The sequence below is a fragment of the Salvelinus namaycush genome, chromosome 9 (genome assembly GCF_016432855.1).
Source record: "Salvelinus namaycush isolate Seneca chromosome 9, SaNama_1.0, whole genome shotgun sequence".
Classification (NCBI taxonomy): domain Eukaryota; kingdom Metazoa; phylum Chordata; class Actinopteri; order Salmoniformes; family Salmonidae; genus Salvelinus; species Salvelinus namaycush.
Window position 1 is genome coordinate 13,308,660 of NC_052315.1, and position 22,697 is coordinate 13,331,356.

General features: G+C 39.7%; 1 protein-coding gene across 1 annotated transcript in view; it reads right to left on the minus strand.

Annotated features, from left to right (window-relative positions):
- LOC120053693 (microtubule-associated protein 1B-like) overlaps positions 1 to 22,501 on the minus strand; it is a 44,421-nt gene extending 21,920 nt beyond the window's left edge. The window contains exon 1 of the mRNA XM_039000882.1: positions 22,342 to 22,501. Coding sequence (XP_038856810.1) covers positions 22,342 to 22,498 — 157 coding nt within the window. The 5' untranslated portion in view covers positions 22,499 to 22,501. The remainder of the gene's footprint in view (positions 1 to 22,341) is intronic.
- Positions 22,502 to 22,697: the final 196 nt, after the last annotated feature.

The window sequence follows — 22,697 nt, forward strand, 5'->3', positions numbered from 1 at the left end:
GAGACCATATTCAAGTCCTCCATCCCCAACTTAGTCTGACTGCTGCTCTCTGGCTCCACAACAAACCCCCTCCCAGCCATCTAGAGGTGTGAATACCCAGCCAGCCTACAAGTAGAGGATGCCATGTGCTTTACAGCAAAAAGACTTGGGACCAGCAGCACAATCTTGTGTAGAGGGTGTTCTAAATACTGTAATTGTAAATAGTGTGTACATTTTAAATATATATTTTTTTACTTTGTGTGTGGTTTGTTCACTTATGACAAATCAGTGTTGGCTGCTAACTTAGCCCTTAAATATTTCACTTTGTGTTTGGAGGCATTGGATCAGCATTCTTGTCGTGTCTCCTGTTAGTACATTTTATGTATGGAAGCTAATAATCCATAATGTATGACATTCCTTGGAGTGTGTAAACTTGTATTTTTTATTAGCATAGCATTTTTGTATGTTTTCTGTAGTTTGGTTCTAGAAAATTTACCAATTCGGCCACTTGGGTACATTTGGGAAAATCGTGAAGGACACCTGGGTGACTACACACTAAATGTCATGTAGCTTGCTCATTCTTGAAGTTATAAGTCTGAAACTTTGCACACACTGTTGCCTTATTGTGGACACCATCTAAATTACAGCTTCCTAGCTGAATGTGTGACTTGTCTCTTGCATTTCAAAGATGGTACCAAAAAAAAGAAACTTCTTTCTTTAACCAGATCTAATGTGTTATATTCTCCTACATTCATTTCACATTTCCACAAACTTCAAAGTGTTTCCTTTCAAATGGTATCAAGAATATGCATATCCTTGAATCATTGCCTGAGCTACAGGCAGTTAGATTTGGGTATGTCAATTTAGGCGAAAATTAAAAAAAGAGGGGCTGATCCTTAAGAGGTTCACGAGATAGTAAAAGTGCCTAAGCAAGGCCACAAAGTGAGATCCCAAAGGACTTATGAGGAATGTCAAGTATGAATTTAACATATAAATATAATATCCCATCCTCATAATGAAAGACAATGTTAGCTACATTATAACAAAGCAATGAAAACAATGGATGCAACAGGAGGAGCTTAGCTGCACCCTGACTAGGGTTGCAAAGGGTAAGAAACTTACCGGTACATTTCCAGAATTTTTCCATGGGAAGTTAAGCCCTGGAATTTGGGGAATTTTGCTGAAATTCATCAAAAATGTTAGCTTATAACAGTGCACCTTTTTTTGTGGGATACACAAGGCATATTTTGGTTAAACTACCCCCAATTCAATGGAATTGCAACCCTCTGCATGCACAGTGCATTCTTCCATCACATGGTACAGCTGATTCTCAAGATCTTGCACACTAATGAGATGCTATTGAGCCCACACTACTACACTGTCTGAGCCAAGGACTACATGTTTTCTGGTAAATTTTGATTACAATACTGGGTGGAGTTTAAATATTTTATATGACATACATTATTTTTGTTAACTAGTAAATAGTAGCTTACAGCAAAGTGTGTTTAAATCATGTCTAATTTCGGCTAGTTAGTTTTTGCTACCATGTGGGTTTTAGCTTGCTTGAGCCTGCTAACAGTGTTAACTCACCTGTTTCCATACATGTTTCATTTTAAAACATTTCTTACAAAAGGAGTTGTTTAATCTAACTGCTTAACTATTTATCTGTACATGGAATTGTATTTATTTTATTTCCCCCCCCTCACTCATTCTTTCCTAATGTTTACAGGAAAATGCTACGGACACTGATGTGTGGAGACATTTCACTGCAGCTAATGTAGAAGGAAAAGCTGTGTACATTTGCAAATACTGTGACAAATCATATGTGAAGAATGCAACAAAGATGCAGAATCATCTGTCCAAGTGCATAAAGTTCCCTCAGCGCTCACAACAACCAACTTCTGACAAAAGTCCCTCTACTTCTATTCGAGGTGAAAATGATGAATCAGACACCTTATCGATAGCAACAGCTCATGGTCCTCCTGGAATCAGAAGTTTTTTTGACTCAATGGAGGAACACAGTCAGAGAAATGCTGATGAATGTCTTGCTCGAGCTGTGTATGCAACTGGTTCACCTCTGATGCTCACAGGCAATGTGTATTGAAAGAGATTTCTGAATGTTCTTCGCCCAGCATACACCCCTCCAACCAGACATGCTTCATCTACTCATTTGCTGGATGCAGAGTTCAACAGAGTTCAGGTGAAGGTCAAGCAAATCATAGAGAAAGCAGACATCTGCAATCATCTCTGATGGGTGGTCGAATGCTAGTGGGAAAGGAATAATTAACTACATCATCTCCACCCCTCAACCAGTATTCTACAAGAGCACATTGGAGATGAGCTGAAGGCAGTCATCAATGACCTTGGACCACAGAAGGTATTTGCACTGGTGACAGACAATGCTGCGAACATGAAGGCTGCTTGGTGTAAAGTAGAGGAGTCCTACCCTCACATCACACACATTGGCTGTGCTAATCATGCATTGAGTCTGCTCCTCAAGGACATCATGGCACTGAAAACAATGGATACACTACAAGAGAGCCAAGGAAATGGTTAGGTATGTGAAGGGTCATCAAGTTATAGCAGCAATCTACCTCACCAAGCAAAGTGAGAAGAATAAGAGCACCACATTGAAGCTGCCCAGCAACACAGGTGGTGTCATGTTTGACAGTCTCCTGGAGGGGAAGGAGTCTCTCCAAGAAATGGCCATATCACAGTCTGGCGATATGGACAGGACCATCAAGAGGATCCTCCTGGATTATATATTTTGGGAGAGAGCGGTAAGCAGCCAGAAACTCCTGAAACCTATAGCAGTAGCCATTGCACTGACTGAGGGAGACAATGCCATCCTGTCTGATGTTCAGACTCTGCTTGCAGATGTAAGAGAAGAAATCCGTACTGCCCTACCCACTTCACTGTTGCTCCAAGCAGAGGAAACTGCAGTTCTGAAATACATCAAAAAGTGTGAAGACTTCTGCCCGAAGCCCATTTTACGCCGCAGCGCACACGTTGGACCCCAAGTACGCTGGTAAGAGCAATCCTGTCTGGTGCAGAGATCAACCCTATGGTGTCATCACTACTGTGTCTTGCCACCTTGGCCTGGGTGAGGGCAAGGTTCTTGGCAGTCATGCGAAGTACACTTCCAAGCAAGGGCTTTGGGATGGAGATGAGATATGTTGGCATGACTGCCATATTGCATCAGCCACCTGATTGAAGGGACTTTGTGGACCTGAGGCTCTTTCCCCCTGTTGCCGCCATCATCCTCTACATTCATCAGCCTCATCAGAGCGCAACTGGTCCTTGTTTGGGAACACACCAAAGCACGCAACAGGCTGACCAATACAAGGGTTGAAAATTGGTGGCCATCCGTGCAAATTGGAGGCTTTTTGAGCCTGACAACGAGCCATTGTCAACAAGGTTGGAAAGTGACAGTGAAGATGAGGCCTCAGAGTCTGATGTTCAAGAGGTGGACATTGAGGTCCAGGGAGAAGACATGGAAGCCTGAGAGGAAGACAACCAAAGCTTTAGTTTGTAGACAATCAATTTACAGATGTTTGTTAAAAATGTTTTTGGGAGATACGATTTGATCTTCGGGGATCATTCAATACTCCCTTTCTTTTGTTGTTCAGTGAAATCATCCCATGTGAAGAGTCAACTCATTTAATTAAAGTTCAATTCATAACTAAATACTTTTTAAAATTTATATTGGAAGGATTTAATCATCTGCAATTAAGTCCACTTATGATAAGGTAAAAGGTTAATGTTTCTGTCTCCATATGATATGGTAAATATATCCAATGCAAAATAAGCTACATTTAAATGGTATTAATAATAATTTGCATATATTCACATATATTCCCACTTAAAGTTTCCACCTCTGAATATTCCCCAAAATGTGCAACCTAGCCTGACAGAAGCCAGGCAGATTTAGGCTTATATGTAATTAGTCCGTGCTGAAAGTGGAACCTACCCAGGCTCAGCAACCTTGACTACCTTGTGTAGATGTAACATAGTAAATCTGTCCCTCTCCATTTAGTATGATACACAAATGAATACATATATTACGTTTCATAATGTATGTTCATCATCCATTTCGTATGATATGTTACAAATAGCAATATGTACAATGTGTTATGAATTTGCAATACGTATAAAATGTTACAAATTCCAACTTGTTGCCGCTAATGTTAGCTAGGCTAATAATAACAACAACGCAAGCCTATAGATACACTTTCCTACTCATTCATTACTGCTGCACTGCTTGTTGCAGCCCTGAGAGGAGGAAGAACACACATTGTATGGATTATAAAAGTGTTGAATACAAAGTGTTGACAGTGCTGAGTAAGAACTTAAACATGAACTCACTCATAAAAACAGCAGCTCTTTGCTGTATTCACTGACATTCTCCCTCTAGTCATGGTTTTAAACGTTTTGGAATCTCAGTATTAATTTTGCCATTGCTTTTTTATTGCCTGCTACGTTATTGCTGCCTGTGACTGGAACAAATTGCAAAAATCGCTGAAGTTGGAGACTTATTTCCCTCACCAACTTTAAACATCTGCTATCTGAGCAGCTAACCGATCGCTGCAGCTGTACATAGTCCATCTGTAAACAGCCCACCCATTTTACCTACCTCATCCCCTTACTGTTTTTATTTATTTACTTTTCTGCTCTTTTGCACACCAGTATCTCTACTTGCACATGCTCATCTGATGATTTATCACTTCAGTGTTAATCTGCTAAATTGTAATTATTCGCTCCTATGGCCTATTTATTGCCCATCGCCTCATGCCTTTTGCACACAATGTATATAGACTCATTTTCCCCCCCTACTGTGTTATTGACTTGTTTACTCCATGTGTAACTCTGTGTTGTTGTCTGTTCACACTGCTATGCTTTATCTTGGCCATGTCGCAGTTGTAAATGAGAAATTGTTCTCAACTAGCCTACCTGGTTAAATAAAGGTGAAATAAAAATAAATAAAAAATAAACTGCAGACTCGGTCATCTGAGCAATCTGATTGACCAGCGGTAGCATAGTGCACTTGATTTCCTCACCAGGCCCACCGGGAAGGCAGAGTTGGTACCTTCAGACACATGAAATGGCAACAGTTTGCCTACCTGGCACGCAGGGCAGCGGAATTGGCTGCACCTACCACCAACAGCCCGAGACTAACAAAACAAAATAGGAACACAAGGCTTTATCGTTAGGTTTTTTACAGAAATGTTTGGCATTCAAATAGAAATGCCTTGGAGATCGACAAGTCGATCAACCGGTTGGTGACCACTGGGTTAGGAGAAGTGTTAGCTAACATGCTGCATAGTTGCAAAGTAGCTAAAAAGTAGTAGCTAAGTGCTAATTAGTGTAAATGTTAAAGTTGTCCGTGATCAGATTCGAACACACAACCTTTGTGCCGCTTGACGTTTGCATTATACGCCCACACATCCACCTCTCCTTTCCGTTAAGTAACCATACCAAACGTAACATACAGTATCATACTCATTTGAGTGTCCCGGATTTAACTTTACTATGTTACGTATAGTTTATGAGACCAGGCTGGGCTCAGTGATTTCATAATAACATATACAGACACTCCCTGCCATTCTACAACCCGAGTATCGGGCGACTAAGACTATTTTAATTACATGGTTATAGCTGTGTTAATGCTGGTCAGGCTAAGATGTTGTTTTAAGAGAAGGATTCAAAGTGAAACTAACTGGAAAGCATAGACTTAAGGGATGGGCTGAAAAACTCACTAGACAATGCTACTTGTGTACTCATAATGAAATAAATCAATTTTCAGTTAATAAGTAACTCACAGTAAATAATTGACAGGTTCCATTATGGATCTGTCACTGTTGGAGGTACTTTCTGTAATGTCAACATGCTATGTGAACAGAAGCCTCATATTACTAGCATCAGTGACAAACAAGAGTTACAATAAAATGCCATAATGTACAAAAAGAAACAATACAAAAAATATCAGTGAACTAAGAGTATGACAATTTGATAAAATAGAATTGATATGTTTAATCTCCAATAAGCTACAGGCTATATAGAGTTGAAATCGGAAGTTTACATACATTTAGGTTGGAGTCTTAAACTCGTTTTTCAACCACTCCACAAATTTCTTGATAACAAACTATAGTTTTGGCAAGTCGGTTAGGACATCTACTTTGTGCATGACATGCATGAATTTATCCAACAATTGTTTACAGACAGATTATTTCACATATAATTCACTGTATCACAATTCCCGTTGGTCAGAAGTTTACATACACTAAGTTGACTGTACCTTTAAACAGCTTGGAAAATTCCAGAAAATTATGTCATGGCTTTAGAAGCTTCTGATAGGCTAATTGACATCATTTGAGTCAATTGGAGGTGTACCTATGGATGTATTTCAAGGCCTACCTTCAAACTCAGTGCCTCTTTTCTTGACATCATGGGGAAATCAGCCAAGACGTCAGAAAAAAAATTGTACACCTCCACAAGTCTGGTTCATCCTTGGGAGCAATTTCCAAACGCCTGAAGGTGCCACGTTCATCTGTACAAACAATAGTACGCAGGTATAAACACCATGGGACCACGCAGCCTTCATACCGCTCAGGAAGGAGACGAGTTCTGTCTCCTAGAGATGAACTTATGTCTTAATACTTATGTCATGCAATAAAATGCTAATTAATTACTTAAAAATCATACAATGTGATTTTCTGGATTTTTGTTTTAGATTCCGTCTCTCACAGTTGAAGTGTACCTATAATAAAAATTACAGACCTCTACATGCTTTGTAAGTAGGAAAACCTGCAAAATCGGCAGTGTATCAAATACTTGTTCTCCCCACTGTATATCCACAGTAAAACGAGTCCTATATCGACATAACCTGAAAGGCCACTCAGCAAGGAAGAAGCCACTGCTCCAAAACCATAAAAAAGCCAGACTACGGTTTGCAACTGCACATGGGGACAAAGATCGTACTTTTTGGAGAAATGTCCTCTGGTCTGATGAATCAAAAATAGAACTGTTGGCCATAATGACCATTTATGTTTGGAGGAAAAAGGGGGATGCTTGCAAGCCGAAGAACACCATCCCAACCGTGAAGCACAGGGGTGGCAGCATCATGTTGTGGGGGTGTTTTGCTGCAGGAGGAACTGGTGCACTTCACAAAATAGATGGCATCACGAGGGTGGAAAATGATGTGGATATATTGAAGCAACATCTCAAGACATCAGTCAGGAAGTTAAAGCTTGGTTGCAAATGGGTCTTCCAAATGGACAATGACCCCAAGCATACTTCCAAAGTTGTGGGAAAATGGCTTAAGGACAACAAAGTCAAGGTATTGGAGTGACCATCACAAAGCCCTGACCTCAATCCCATAGAACATTTGTGGGCAGAACAGAAAAAGGGTGTGCGAGCAAGGAGGCCTACAAACCTGACTCCGTTACACCAGCTCTGTCAGGAGGAATGGGCCAAAATTCCCCCAACTTATTGTGGGAAGCTTGTGGAAGGGCTACCCGAAATGTTTGACCCAAGTAAAACAATTTAAAGGCAATGCTACCAAATACTAATTGAGTGTATGTAAACTTCTGACCCACTGGGAATGTGATGAAAGAAATAAAAGCTGAAATAAATCTCCTCTCTACTAATATTCTGACATTTCACATTCTTAAAATAAAGCTGTGATCCTAACTGACCTAAAACAGGGTATTCTTACTAGGATTAAATGTCAGGAATTGTGAAAAACTGTTTAAATGTATTTGGCTAAGGTGTATGTAAACTTCAGACTTCAACTGTAGGTTAGTGTAAATGTGGACCTCTACAGCTTGACAAATGTAAGCGTGACTGTCATCATGGTAAATGTGGTACACTAGTGCAGCGTAAAACTAAAATGTGAGGGCATAGCATTCATACAATCCATATGACGAGCCCTACATGACAAGAGGGCTACTGCCAAGAACGGGCACTGCAGTAAAGGGATTGGCCTTTTGAGGGCTTAAGCATTACATATGTTAATGATATAATTAACTTTGACAGTGGGAGGGCGGTATCAGATTCAACTGTCGTAGAAAGAGTCATGAATGCTAAACCGCAAAGTAGACCCTGGAATAGAGGTTGACCGATTAATCGGCATGGCCGATGAATTAGGACCGATTTCAAGTTTTCATAACAATTGGTAATCGGCATTTTTGGACGCCGATTACATTGCAATCCACGAGGAGACTGCGTGGTAGGCTGACCACCTGTTACGCGAGTGCAGCATCAAAAGGACCTGTGGCTGCAAGGAGCCAAGGTAAGTTGCTAACTATCATTAAACTTATTTTTAAAAAATCTAACTTTACATAATCACTAGTTAACTTCACTAGGGTAGGGGGCAGCATTCTGAATTTTGGATGAAAAGCATGCCCAAATTAAACTGCCTGCTACTCAGGATATGCATATAATTAGTAGATTTGGATAGAAAACTCTAAAGTTTCCGAAACTGTTAAAATAATGTCTGAGTATAACAGAACTCATATGGCAGGCGAAAACCGGAGGAAAATCCAACCGGGAAGTACTATTATTTAGTGGCTTCCTCTACATGTGGCCAGTCTTTTGGCATTGTTTCAGGCTTTTACTCTGAAAAATGAGGGAGATACAGCACTTTCAATCAGTGGCCAGTGGAAATTTCCATTCATCAGCCATGCGCCTGATCGGGAACGCGCCTTTCTTGTTTCTCCGTTCCTATTGACAAAGCTTTTGTCCGGTTGAAATATTGATTATTTATGACAAAAACTACCGGAGGATTGATTTTAAACATCGTTTGGCATGTTCTACTAACTTTTATTGTACTATTTTTTTACTTTGTCTGGACTTGTATATTAGTATTACTGGACAAAACGCGCAAACAAAAAGGAGGTTTTTGGTCATAAAGAGGGACATTATCGAACAAAACATACATGTATTGTGTAACATGAAGTCCTATGAGTGCCATCTGAAGAAGATCATCAAAGGTTAGTGATTAATTTAATCGTTATTTCTGACTTTTGTGAGCCCTCTCCTTGGCTGGAAAATGGTTGTATGGTTTTCTGTGACTAGGTGCTGACCTAACATAATCGCAAGGTGTGCTTTCGCCGTAAAGCCTTTTTGAAATCAGAAACTGTGGCTGGATTAACGAGAAGTTTATCTTTAACTTCTTATGGCTGGGGGCAGTATTGAGTAGCTTGGATGAATAAGGTGCCCGGAGTAAACTGCCTGCTACTCAGGCCCAGAAGCTAAGATATGCATATAATTAGTAGATTTGGATAGAAAACACTGAAGTTTCTAAAACTGTTTGAAAGATGTCTGTGAGTATAACATAACTCATATGGCAGGCAAAAACCTGAGTACCAAGTGTGAAATCTGAGGTTTGTAGTTTTTCAAGTCATTGCCTATCAAATATACAGTGTCGATGGGGTCATATTGCACTTCCTAAGGCTTCCACTAGATGTCAACAGTCTTTAGAACCTTGTTTGATGCTTCTACTGTGAAGGAGGGGGGAATGAGAGCTGTTTGAGTCAGGGGTCTGGCAGAGTGCCACGAGCTCAGTCTCGCACGCTCCCGTGAGAGTTAGCTGCGTTCCGTTTCTACAGACAAAGGAATTCTCCGGTTGAAACATTATTGAAGATTTATGATAAAAACATCCTAAAGATTGATTCTATACTTCGTTTGACATGTTTCTACGAACTGTAATATGACTTTTCATCTGAACTTTTGCCTGGACTTACCTGCGCCTCCTGAGTTTGGATTTGTGTACTAAACGTGCGAACAAAAAGGAGCTATTTGGACATAAATTATGGATTTTATCGAACAAAACAAACATTTATTGTGGAACTGGGATTCCTGGGAGTGCATTCTGATGAAGATCAAAGGTAAGTGAATATTTATAATGCTATTTCTGACTACTGTTGACTCCACAACATGGCGGGTACCTGTATGGCTTGTTTTTGTGTCTGAGCGCCGTACTCAGATTATTGCATGGTGTGCTTTTTCCGTAAAGTTTTTTTGAAATCTGTAACAGCGGTTGCATTAAGGAGAAGTTTATCTAAAGTTCAATGTATAACACTTGTATCTTTTATCAATGTTTATTATGAATATATCTGTAAATTGATGTGGCTCTCTGCAAAATCACCGGATGTTTTGGAGGCAAAACATTACTGAACATAACGCGCCAATGCAAACTACGATTTTTGGATATAAATATTAACTTTATCGAAACAAAACATACATGTATTGTGTAACATGAAGTCCTATGAGTGTCATCTGATGAAGGTCAAAGGTTAGTGATTCATTTTCTCTCTTTCTGCTTTTTGTGACTCCTCTCTTTGGCTGGAAAAATGGCTGTGTTTTTCTGTGACTAGGTACTGACCTAACATAATCAGATGGTGTGCTTTCGTCGTAAAGCCTTTTTGAAATTGGACACTGTGGTGGGATTAACAACAAGTTTATCCTTAAAATGCTGTAAAATACTTATATGTTTGAGGAATTTTAATTATGAGATTTCTGTTGTTTTGAATTTGGCGCCCTGCAATTTCACTGGCTGTTGTTTAGGTGGGACGCTAGCGTCCCACTTGTACCAGAGAGGTTAACTACACATGGTTGGTGATATTACTAGGTTAACTAGCTTGTCCTTTGTTGCATATAATCAATGCGGTGCATGTTAATTTATCATCAAATCACAGCCTACTTCAATTTTGCCAAACGGGTGATGATTAACAAAAGCGCATTCGCAAAAAAAGCACAATCGTTGCACAAATGTACCTAACCATAAACATCAATGCCTTTCTTAAAATCAATACACAGAAGTATATATATTTTTAAACCTGCATATTTAGTTAAAAGAAATGCATGTTAGCATGCAATATTAACTTCTCTTACGTTCTGTGCAAGCAGAGTCAGGGTATATGCAGCAGTTTGGGCCGCCTGGCTCGTTGCGAACTGTGTGAAGACCATTTCTTCCTAACAAAGATCGTAATTAATTTGCCAGAATTTTACATAATTACGACATAACATTGAAGGTTGTGCAATGTAACAGCAATATTTAGACTTAGGGTTGCCACCCGTTCGATAAAATACAGAACGGTTCCGCATTTCACTGAAAGAATAAACGTTTTGTTTTCGAAATGAGTTTCCGGATTTGACCATATAAATGACCAAAGGCTTGTATTTCTGTGTCTTTATTATATTTTAACTAAGTCTATGATTTGATAGAGCAGTCTGACTGAGCGGTGGTAGACAGCAGCAGGCTCGTAAGCATTCATTCAAACAGCACTTTACTGCGTTTGCCAGCAGCTTTTCACAATGCTTGAAGCACAGCGCTGTCTATGACTTCAACTCCCGAGATTAGGCTGGCAATACTAAAATGCCTGCAAGAACATCCAATAGTCAAAGGTATATGAAATACAAATCGTATAGAGAAATAGTCCTATAATTCCTATAATAACTACAACCTAAAACTTCTTACATGGGAATATTGAAAACTCATGTTAAAAGGAACCACCAGCTTTCATATGTTCTCATGTTCTGAGCAACGAACTTAAACGTTAGCTTTCTTACATGGCACATATTGCACTTTTACTTTCTTCTCCAACACTTTGTTTTTGCATTATTTAAACCAAATTGAACATGTTTCATTATTTATTTGAGGCTAAATTGATTTTATTGATGTATTATATTAAGTTAAAATAAGTGTTCATTCAGTATTGTTGTAATTGTCATTATTACAATAAAAAAAATATTATAATAATAATAGGCCGATTAATCGGTCTCTGCTTTTTTTTGGTCCTCCAATAATCGGTATCGGCGTTGAAAAATCATAATCGGTCGAAATACTTAGTATTAGGTCATTAATATGGTTGAATCCGGAAACTATCATCTCGAAAACAAAACGTTTATTCTTTCAGTCTAACGGGTAGCATCCGTAAGTCTAAATATTCCTGTTACATTGCACAACCTTCAATGTTATGTCATAATTATGTAAAATTCTGGCAAATTAGTTTGCAATGAGCCAGGCGGCCCAAACTGTTGCATATACCCTGACTCTGCGTGCAATGAACGCAAGAGAAGTGACAATTTCACCTGGTTAATATTGCCTGCTAACCTGGGTTTCTTTTAGCTAAATATGCAGGTTTAAAAATATATACTTCTGTGTATTGATTTTAAGAAAGGCATTGATGTTTATGGTTAGGTACACGTTGGAGCAACGGCAGTCCTTTTTCACGAATGCTCACTGCATCGATTATATGCAACGCAGGACACGCTAGATAAACTAGTAATATCATCAACCATGTGTAGTTATAACTAGTGATTATGATTGATTGTTTTTTATAAGTTAAGTTTAATACTAGCTAGCAACTTACCTTGGCTTCTTACTGCATTCGCGTAACAGGCGGGCTCCTCGTGAGGCAGGTGGTTAGAGCGTTGGACTAGTTAACCGTAAGGTTGCAAGATTGAATCCCTGAGCTGACAAGGTAAAAATCTGTTGTTCTGCCCCTGAACAAGGCAGTTATCCCACCGTTCCTAGGCCGTCATTAAAAATAAGAATGTGTTCTTAATAGACTTGCCTAGTTAAATAAAGGTGTAGTAAAAAAAAAATTTTTTTTTAAACATTACCAGCCATTCCGATTAATCGGTCGACCTCTAATCCTGACATGACCCTCCAGCATGACAATGCCACCAGCCATACTGCTCGTTCTGTGCGGGATTTCCTGCAAGACAGGAATGTCAGTGTTCTGCCATGGCCAGCGAAGAGCCCGGATCTTAATCCAATTGAGCACGTCTGGGACCTATTGGATCGGAGGGTGAGGGCTAGGGCCATTCCGCCAGAAATGTCCGTCAACTTGCAGGTGCCTTGGTGGAAGAGTGGGGTAACATCTCACAGTAAGAACTGACAAATCTGGTGCAGTCCATGAGGAGATGCACTGCAGTACATAATGCAGCTGATGGCCACACCAGATACTGACTGTTACTTTTGACCCCTCCCCCCCTTGTTCAGGGACACATCATTCCATTTCTGTTAGTCACATGTCTATGAAACTTGTTCCGTTTGTCTCAGTTGTTGAATCTTATGTTCATACAAATATTTACACATGTTAAAGTTTGCTGAAAATAAATGCAGTTGACATTGAGAGGCCATTTCTTTTTTTGCTGAGTTTATATTTGGCTTGTGAATTCGTCTCCCAGTGTCTGTTGGAAAGTAGATTGAACCAAGTTTCTCTAGGATTTTGCCTGTGCTTAGCTATATTTTGTTTCTTCTTATCCTAAAAAACAAAAGTCCCGAGCCCTTGCAGATGACAAGCATACCAGTAACATGACACAGCCACCACCATGCTTGAAAATATGAAGAGTGGTACTCAGTGATGTGTTGGATATACCCCAAACATAACACTTTGTTTTCAGGACAAAAATTGTATTTCTTGGACAAATTTTTTGCAGTATTACTTTTGTGCAAACAAGATGCAGGTTTTGGAACATTTGCATTCTGTACAGGCTTCCTTTTCACTCTGTAATTTAGGTTAGTATTGTGAAGTAAGTACAATGTTGTTGATTCATACTCAGTTCTCCCATCACAGTCATTAAAGTTTAACTGTTTTAAAATCACCATTGCCCTCATGGTGAAATCCCTTAACAGTTTCCTTCCTTTCCGGCAAATTAGTTATGAAGGGTGCCTATATGTTTTTAGTGACTGGGTGTATTGACACACCATCCAAAAGTGTAATTAATAACCGCACCATGCTGAAAGGGATATTCAATGTCGTGTTTTTTTTATTTTTTATCATCTACCAATAGGTTCCCTTCTTCACGAACAATTGGAAAACCTCCCTGGTATTTGTGCATCAATCTGTGCTTGAAATTCACTGCTTGACAGAGAGACCTTACAGATGATTGTGTATGTATGGGGTACAGATATGTGGTAGTCATTCAAAAATCATATTAAAACACTAGTATTGCACATAGACATAGAGTGAGTCCATGCAACTTATCTGACTTAAGCACGTTTTTACACTTAACTTCTCTAGGGTAGGGGGCAGCATTTTCACGTTTGGATGAAAAGCATACCCAAATTCAACTGCCAGTTACTCATCCACAGGAGATAAGATATGCATATTATTAGTAGATTTGGATAGAAAACACTGAAGTTTCTAAAACTGTTTGAATGATGTCTGTGAGTATAACAGAACTTATTTAGCAGGCGAAACACCGAGGACAAACCATTCAGATTTTTTTTTTTTTTTTAGGTCACTCTTTTCAATGAGTTTATTGGGAAACCAGATTTCTAAGCGAATTGCTTGCCGTTCCTACGGCTTCCACTAGATGTCAACAGTCGTGAGAAATAGGTTGAGGTTATTCCTTTGTGTAATGAAGAAATACGGCCATCTTGAAGTCGAGGCACTCCAGGTGTCCTGGACATGCGCTTCAATCAAACAGAAGGCATGCTACATATCGTTTTAATCCTGTATTGAACACAGATCATCCCGTCTTCAATTTTATTGATTATTAACGTTAAAAAATACCTAAAGTTGTATTACATAAGTAGTTTGACATTTTTTGGCAAAGTTTACAGGTAACCTTTGAGATATTTTGTCTTCACGTTTGAGCAAGTTGGAACCAGTGTTTTTCTGGATCAAATGCGCCAAATAAATGGACATTTTGGATGTATATCGACGGAATTAATCGAACAAAAAGGACCATTTGTGATGTTTATGGGACATATTGGAGTGCCAACAACAGAAGCTCGTCAAAGGTAAGGCATGAATTATATTTTTATTTCTGCGTTTTGTGTCGCGCCTGCAGGGTTGAATTGTTTTCTCTCTTTTGTTTACTATGGTGCTATGCTCAGATAATAGCATCGTATGCTTTCGCTGAAAAGCCTATTTGAATTCTGACATGTTGGCTGGATTCACAACCAGTGTAGCTTTAATTTGGTATCTTTCATGTGTGATTTAATGAAAGTTTGATTTTATAGTAATTTTCATAGTAATTAATTTTAATTTGGCGCTCTGCATTTTCTCTGGCTTTTTGCCAAGTTATACAGTAGCGTCTTGCCTAAACTCAGATTTTTGGGTATAAATATGAACTTTACCGAACAAGAAATACATGTATTGTGTAACATGAAGTCCTATGAGTGTCATCTGATGAAGATTATCAAAGGTTAGTGATTAATTGTATCTCTATTTCTGCTTTTTGTTACTGCTCTCTTTAGCTGGAAAAATGGCTGTCTTTTTCTGTGACTTGGCTCATACCTAACATAATCGTTTGGTGTGCTTTAATCCATTTTAAATGCAGGCTGTAACAACAAAATATGAAAAAGGCAAGGGGTGTGAATACTTTCTGAAGGCACTGTAAATGACTGACTGCTAAAACTCACTTCAGCCGTTACCATGAACAAACATTCAAAAGGACTGAACTTTACACACCCAGTCTCCTTATGGGGGTACAAGCTCAACAAGTCGCAGCCTAAGTCTAGCGTTTGGACAATCACACACACAGCTGCATTGACCCCAATACCCTACGCCAGCCCAAGCTGAACCAGATATGTGACCGACCATCTTGATTCGGTCTTATGAAGCAAAATTTGAATTTGTGTTTTTTTTTTTACATTGGATAAAAGCAGAGACACAGAGCTACAAAATTGTATATCATACACTGCATTTGAAGAACAATGGGAAAGAATTCTGCTTTGAAAGTTGATCAACTTGTAACCTCACTTTTGAGAAAATGGCTTTGAATGTTTTGGTAGCTACTAGAGAGCTCTTTGTCTACACCAATTCAGCATTGTTCACATCCTCTTAAGCTTTAGCCCCACCCATCTCTTTAAGGGTTGATCTGAGAGTTCTGTCCTAACAACAACAGTCAAGCACCCAAGCTAACATGCTAATGTTGGCTAGCTTGCTAACTACTTCCAGACAAATGAGAGAACAGCTCAGACCATTTTACTCACCCTAGCAGAGTTGGTTAAGCTGTTTTTATGTTATCCAGAGTGTTGCTGACTGCAACTGTGCTGCTGGCAACAATTTATGCTTTTTTTGCCAACGTTTACTGACAGACATTGGCCATATTCAACGGGTGTTGAGCTTTCGGGAATTCGTCAGTTATTCTGTGCTCTGGCACACAGACGAGAGTGGTCTGAAATCGGAGTAGATAGACTTAGCTGGTAAATTCGCTCTGGCTATCAACAGTTGTCACAGTGACATTCTATTGAAATGGATACTTGCATAGTGGAGTCTTTTGTGAAGATGTGTTGCTAGCTAGCTAAACAATTAACCATAATCCCAGCTCATGACGTTACTACCCTGCATGAATCTGCAGGTAGCTAACCAACCAGGTTTAACGTTAGCTAGCTAACATTAGGCTAAAACTAGCAAAGCAAATGGCTCCGAGATACAAATAATAAGATCATACATGTAACGTTAGCTGTCTGGCTAGCTAGCTAACAGTACCCTTTAACTTGAAATGAAAATGATCTCTCAGCATGTCCAGCCCAAAAATTCTCTCAGCCAATCATGGCTAGCTGGAAGGTTGCTGCCTTTTTCTGTGGCTAAACCAACTAGGCTCGTAATTTAACAATTGTATTCATATTTGTAGATGGCATACAGGTCTGTTATTAAGGCACATTAAAGTTCACATGTTCCAGAAGGCATTTCTGCCAAAAAATGCATTTTGATATAATAAAAGTGTCTCTCCTGTAAAGTAGTGACCCGGGACGTACACCTAGTTTCCTGAAACTAGTCACAAATGGCTGACAACATTGAATGTGACTGCCAACTTACCTAACGCCTGCATTTAAGGACCACACACTCCTAGCAAGCAATGCAGGGTATTCTGGGTAGCGCTTTCTCACCTCTGGACTGTAGGGTTGATGGAGTCTGTCTGGACGGTGATAAGTAACTCTGAATAGCCCAACACTAAAGGTGTGGCGGAGGAAACAACATGTACATCCTGCCGAAGAAGACACTTCCACTCACTGGCACTCTGGTGAATCCAAGCTGAAGTAAATGGGCTGCATTATTTATGCTCTGCAGTGTGGGATGGGCTCTCAGGCCTTCTGGCTTCTACAAGCCCAGAGCTGGGAGTCCGAGAGACTTCACCATTCCATCACACGGAACGACAAGACAATTATAGCACAAAACTATTCATTGACATTTGTAGTCAATTCCTGTAAATGGTACACAAGTCACCAACTTGCATGAATTGATGGGAATCAAGTAATGTTGGTGAGCATGGGGAAACTATTAGAACGAGAACATGCTAAATGTAGCAGCAGAGTCTTAAAGCCTACGCAAAAAGCATGGAAATCAAATCACCATTTGATTTGTTACTTATTTTCCAAGTAGCCCAATGCGATGGAAATCTCATATGCTTCCGTTAACTCTAACGCTACACAGGGGTGACACACAAATCAGGATGTTGACATTATTTGGGAATATAATTTCCTGCTATTCACTGAAGCATGAGCGGAAAAAATCCTAAACTACAAGCAAGAGGCAAACAAGCTGTGTTAGTGATACAAGCTAGCATTGGAGTGGTTAAAGCTTACTACAAACTGTCTCTACTAGTCAGAGCTAATAATGCAACACTATGACAGATGCTAACAGGTTGACCGCTCGCGTTACAAATTAAAATTCAGAAATCTATGTTTTTCAATTATTGCATCCACACTGCTCGCACCACCAACGAGCGTCTGCGTTGTCAAGGGCTAAAATAGAAATCAGTTCCATTTCTGACGCAGATCGCGCTGCAAGTCCTGCTTCTCCTATGTCATTGGTTTATAGAAGCAGGTACCCATGTGCCATCTCCTCATTGGTTATACCCACGTGGGTGAATGAAAGAAACGAGGTCAGTGGCGGTAATGCACCTAATTTATGAAAGTTGCCAATCGCAATATAAAAAGTCAAGAGAAGAAAAAGCCTGGAAGGAAGAGAGATGACTAGAAACGATTCGGTTGACCGTTGGCGGAGTAGAGGACCTTGTGCATTTCAGGTAAAATAACAACTCAATGTTTATATCCCAGGACAAATTAGCTAGCAACAGAAAGCTAGCTAAATAGGACATATTAGCTAGCAAGTGCTATGCTTTTCGACCTGTCCCCAAATTAATATAATTGGTTCAGAGTTTGTTTTGATATTTTAACCTGCGTGCCGTGATCGCGTTTGGTGTGGGGGGACAAAATGTATTTATGCACGATAGCGCACGCGCGCAGACGGTTTTGGTTCCGTGTAAGGGTTGCATGTTCGTAACTAAACTAAAACAAACAGCAAGAAGACACCCTTTGGAGAATAAAAAAACAAAAAAACACTTGGAAGCTCGAGAAAAAAAGCACTCCCTTTCTGTGCTGCTTGGTGCATTCACCTGACGATGACCCTGATGATTTTGTGTTAGACCAGAGGACCCTGAGGTCTTGAGTGGTCTCGAAAAGCAAAACCTTTACAATGATGTGTTGACCCTGAAGCAGTCAGTGCACAGTGGAGTTCTTCCCAGTGAGAACCCTCCAGAAGTCCAGCACAGTGGCATCTTTGAACCAGACAGGCGTCATTAAAAACACAGTGCATCTTATGGATGCAAGCCAAGATAAACCTCTCTCTAAAACAAGTTGTCTTAAAGGGATGAGGAAGATACAACGTACAAGCAAGATAAACACTGGGCAATGGTAAAACCTAGACTAATGTAATCTAAAAAGTATTTTCCCCTGCTCAATATGTTAAGTCTAGTTAAACACTGGGCAATGGTAAAACCTAGGCTAATGTAATCTAAAAAGTATTTTCCCCTGCTCAATATGTTAAGTCTAGTTAAACACTGGGCAATGATAAAACCTATACTAATGTAATCTAAAAAGTATTTTCCCCTGCTCAATATGTTAAGTCTAGTTAAACACTGGGCAATGGTAAAACCTAGACTAATGTAATCTAAAAAGTATTTTCCCCTGCTCAATATGTTAAGTCTAATTAACAAACATCACACCATTTCGCAATGTCCTTAGAAACTGAGGCAAAAGCTGTTAGTCTTCTTAGATAGGGCTCAACATCTGTATCCTCCTCTCTTCGGTGGGCTTGTTGCCATGTGATAAAAGAGTGATCTGCAGTGTGGCTGGTAAGGCTAGTCTGTACAAGACGATGAGCTCAGCATAACTAGCTAGATGTGTATGCTAATAGCCTAATATTTACATATCGTTAATATGATTCATTCAGCTATACCATGGTGTTAAGTCAATTTTGTTTTGTGATCTTACACTAACACACCATGCAGGGGCCCACTGCTAACCATCTACTAGTAGATCCAAAATCTTTGTTGTTATCCCTTACTGGCGTCCATCTCCCTCATCTTTCCATTTTCTGTCTGCTGAAAACAGGGTTCCATGTGGCATCATATTTGACTATGTACTTGGTCACAGAGGTGTCACGCCCATAGGGGGCAAGTGCCCCCTCAGATTTGTCCCGTTTAAAAAGATATATATCTGTAACACTACAAGCCACCTAGCAATTTTATGAAGTTGGCTTTACCTAGCCCAGATAGGTTCCCAACCTTCTAACCTCAACCTAGCTACCAAGAAGCAATTTCAAGCTATCAATCAAGTTAAAGTAGCTAGCTTGTCTAACTATCTTAGCTGGCATGCCTTCCGGCAAAGTTAGTAGACTTTAGAAAAGCAAGCAATAATATAATAAGAAAATACCGAATAAGGATGGGTTCATAAATTCACTCTGGAGTGCCATTGTGTGCTCAGAGTGCACTCTGGGCATTCGTAAATTCGGAGTGTTGTTGGATTGTCTGTTCGTAAATTTAGAGTGTTACGCTCTCAGAGCGCACACTGGACGATCTGGCCGAGAAGTAGGTTTGATCTGAGTGTTCTAATCTCACAACGACAGTCAAGCACCCAAGTTAAATGGCTAAAGTTGGCTAGCTTGCTAGCTATTTCCAGAAACAAATGAGAGAACACCTCACTCTGACCATTTTACTTACCCTAGCAGAGCAGAGCAGGTTAGGCTGTTTCGTTATCTGGAGCGTTGGTGACTAACTGTGCTGCTGGCAACAATTTAATAGTAAAACAATTTAAGAACGCACCCTAAGGCTCACATTCCTTTCAATATCTTACCCAGATTTTAGCAGACACACAGAGAAGCATATTTAGTTTGTTTTAAAAAAAGCAACACCTGTCAAAAGGATACAGACCGGTCAAGAGGAATGCTTAGAGTTGCAGGAAAATATACCTTTTTGACATAGAATTAAGCATTATGATTGAGTTTATTTTATTTTTTACAGTTACAGTGCACATTAACTTCTTATGGCTGCAGGGACAGTATTGAGTAGCTTGGATGAAAGGTGCACAGAGGTGCCCAGAGTAAACGGCCTGCTCCTCAGTCATAGTTGCAAATATTTGCATATTATTAGTATTGGATAGAAAACACTCTGAAGTTTCTAAAACTGTTTGAATTATGTCTGTGAGTATAACAGAACTCATATGGCAGGCAAAAACCTGAGAAGTTCCACTTCCTGTTTGGATTTTTTCTGAGGTGGCAGATTTTCAACCAAGCTCTCATTGAAATTACAGCAAGATATTGATGAGTTTTCACTTCCTACGGCTTCCACTAGATGTCAACAGTCAATAGAACTTTGTCTGATGACTAATGTGAAGGGGGGCCGAAGGAGACAGGAATTAGTCACCACTGCCACGAGCTGACCATGCGCATTCACGTGATAAGCAGCTCAGTTCCAGTTCCATCGCTCAACTGAAGTCAATCTAATTCTCCGGTTGGAACGTTATTCAAGATGTATGTTAACAACATTCTAAAGATTGATTCAGTACATCGTTTGACATGTTTCTACTGACTGTTATGGAACTTTTGGACATTTCGTCACGTTATAGTGGACGCGCTTTGTGACTTTGGAATTGTTTACCAAACGCGCTAACCAAAGTAGCTAATTGGACATAAATAACGGACATTATCGAACAAATCAAGCATTTATTGTGGACATGGGATTCCTAGGACTGCATTCTGATGAAGTTCATCAAAGGTAAGGAAGCATTTATCATGTATTTTCTGGTTTCTGTTGACTCCAACATGGCGGCTAATTTGGCTATTGTTCTGAGCGCCGTCTCAGATTATTGCATGGTTTGCTTTTTCCGTAAAGTTTTTTTGAAATCTGACACAGCGGTTGCATTAAGGAGAGGTATATCTATAATTCCATGTGTATAACTTGTATTATCATCTACATTTATAATGAGTATTTCTGTTGAAACGATGTGGCTATGCAAAATCACTTGATGTTTTTGGAACTAGTGAATGTAACACGCCAATACTCAGATTTTATTTTATATAAATATGAACTTTATCAAACAAAACATGCATGTATTGTGTAACATGAAGTCCTATGAGTGTCATCTGATGAAGATAATCAAAGGTTAGTGATTCATTTTCTCTATTTCTGCTTTTTGTGACTGCTATATTTCGCTGGAAAAATGCCTGTGCTTATTGTGGTTTGGTGGTGACCTAACAATCGTTTGTGGTGCTTTTGCTGAAAAGCCTATTTGAAATCGGACATTTTGGTGGGATTAACAACAAGATTACCTTTAAAATGATATAAAACACATGTATGTTTGAGGAATTTTAATTATGAGATTTGTTTGAATTTGGCGCCCTGCACTTTCACTGGCTGTTGTCATATCGATCCCGTTAGCGGGATGCAGCCATAAGAAGTTAATCAACGTTTTAGTAAAAGTGCCGGTAATTTTCAACCGCAGTCCCTGGGCAGGTTATTAAAAACAATTACAATACAGACAATCAATTAGCAGTGAGCACACGCAGAGTAACATAGGACAAACAAGACATAGCATGCAGACAGAGTAACAAAGCACAAAAAGCAATAAGACAAAATCCATAAAAGCAACAAAGTGTTTCCACACCTCATGGCTCATGGATTATGGCTGTAGATTGCAGGGAAAAAACATTTCAGGTGTTGGAGAATTTTGCATTTTTCCAAACTTTCAGACAGGGGGCATAGCCTCCCCTTCAGACTTACCCCGACCCCCAACCCAACCACCCTCACACTTTGTGCCCCCTCAGATTTTGGGGATGCATGACGCCCCTGCTTGGACGTGGAAATATTGCATACATTCACGAGACTAGTGTGATATTTCAATGCCAATTACCAATTCGCCGATTTGTGCGTTGATTTGCAATTAGTTAGAACCATTTGTTGACGACGTATACTTAAAGGTTGAGTACTACAGTACAATATGCGCCTAGACAAAGTCACCTGTGTTAACCGAGCTATAGCTCGAGCCAAGTCAGGACAGAAGAAAACGCTGGCAGGCGCTAATTCATAATTCGATAGACATAAAATGGGCCACATTACCTCTCTCTATCTCTGCAACCACGTAGTCCACAAGTCCAGTCCGACTATGTTCACCGACAATGACAAGCAGAGAATACTTGTCGTTGCTGAAGCCAGGATGCAAAGTTCGGTTCACATTTTCCATTGCTTCCACCTCTTCAGTTTGTTGTGTCGCCATGTTGAAAAGTTTGGCAAATAAGGCCATACAGAGAGACGCCCCTACTTTATGTATAGGGCGGAAACTCTGTAGATTGACACTTTCCAGACCAATCGGATCCCTGTGGTCAGGGATAAAGGTACAGTAACTACAGTAAATAAACTCATATTCAAGTATATTCTCTAGACATAAATCGAAAATAAAGTCTCAAATAGTTTGC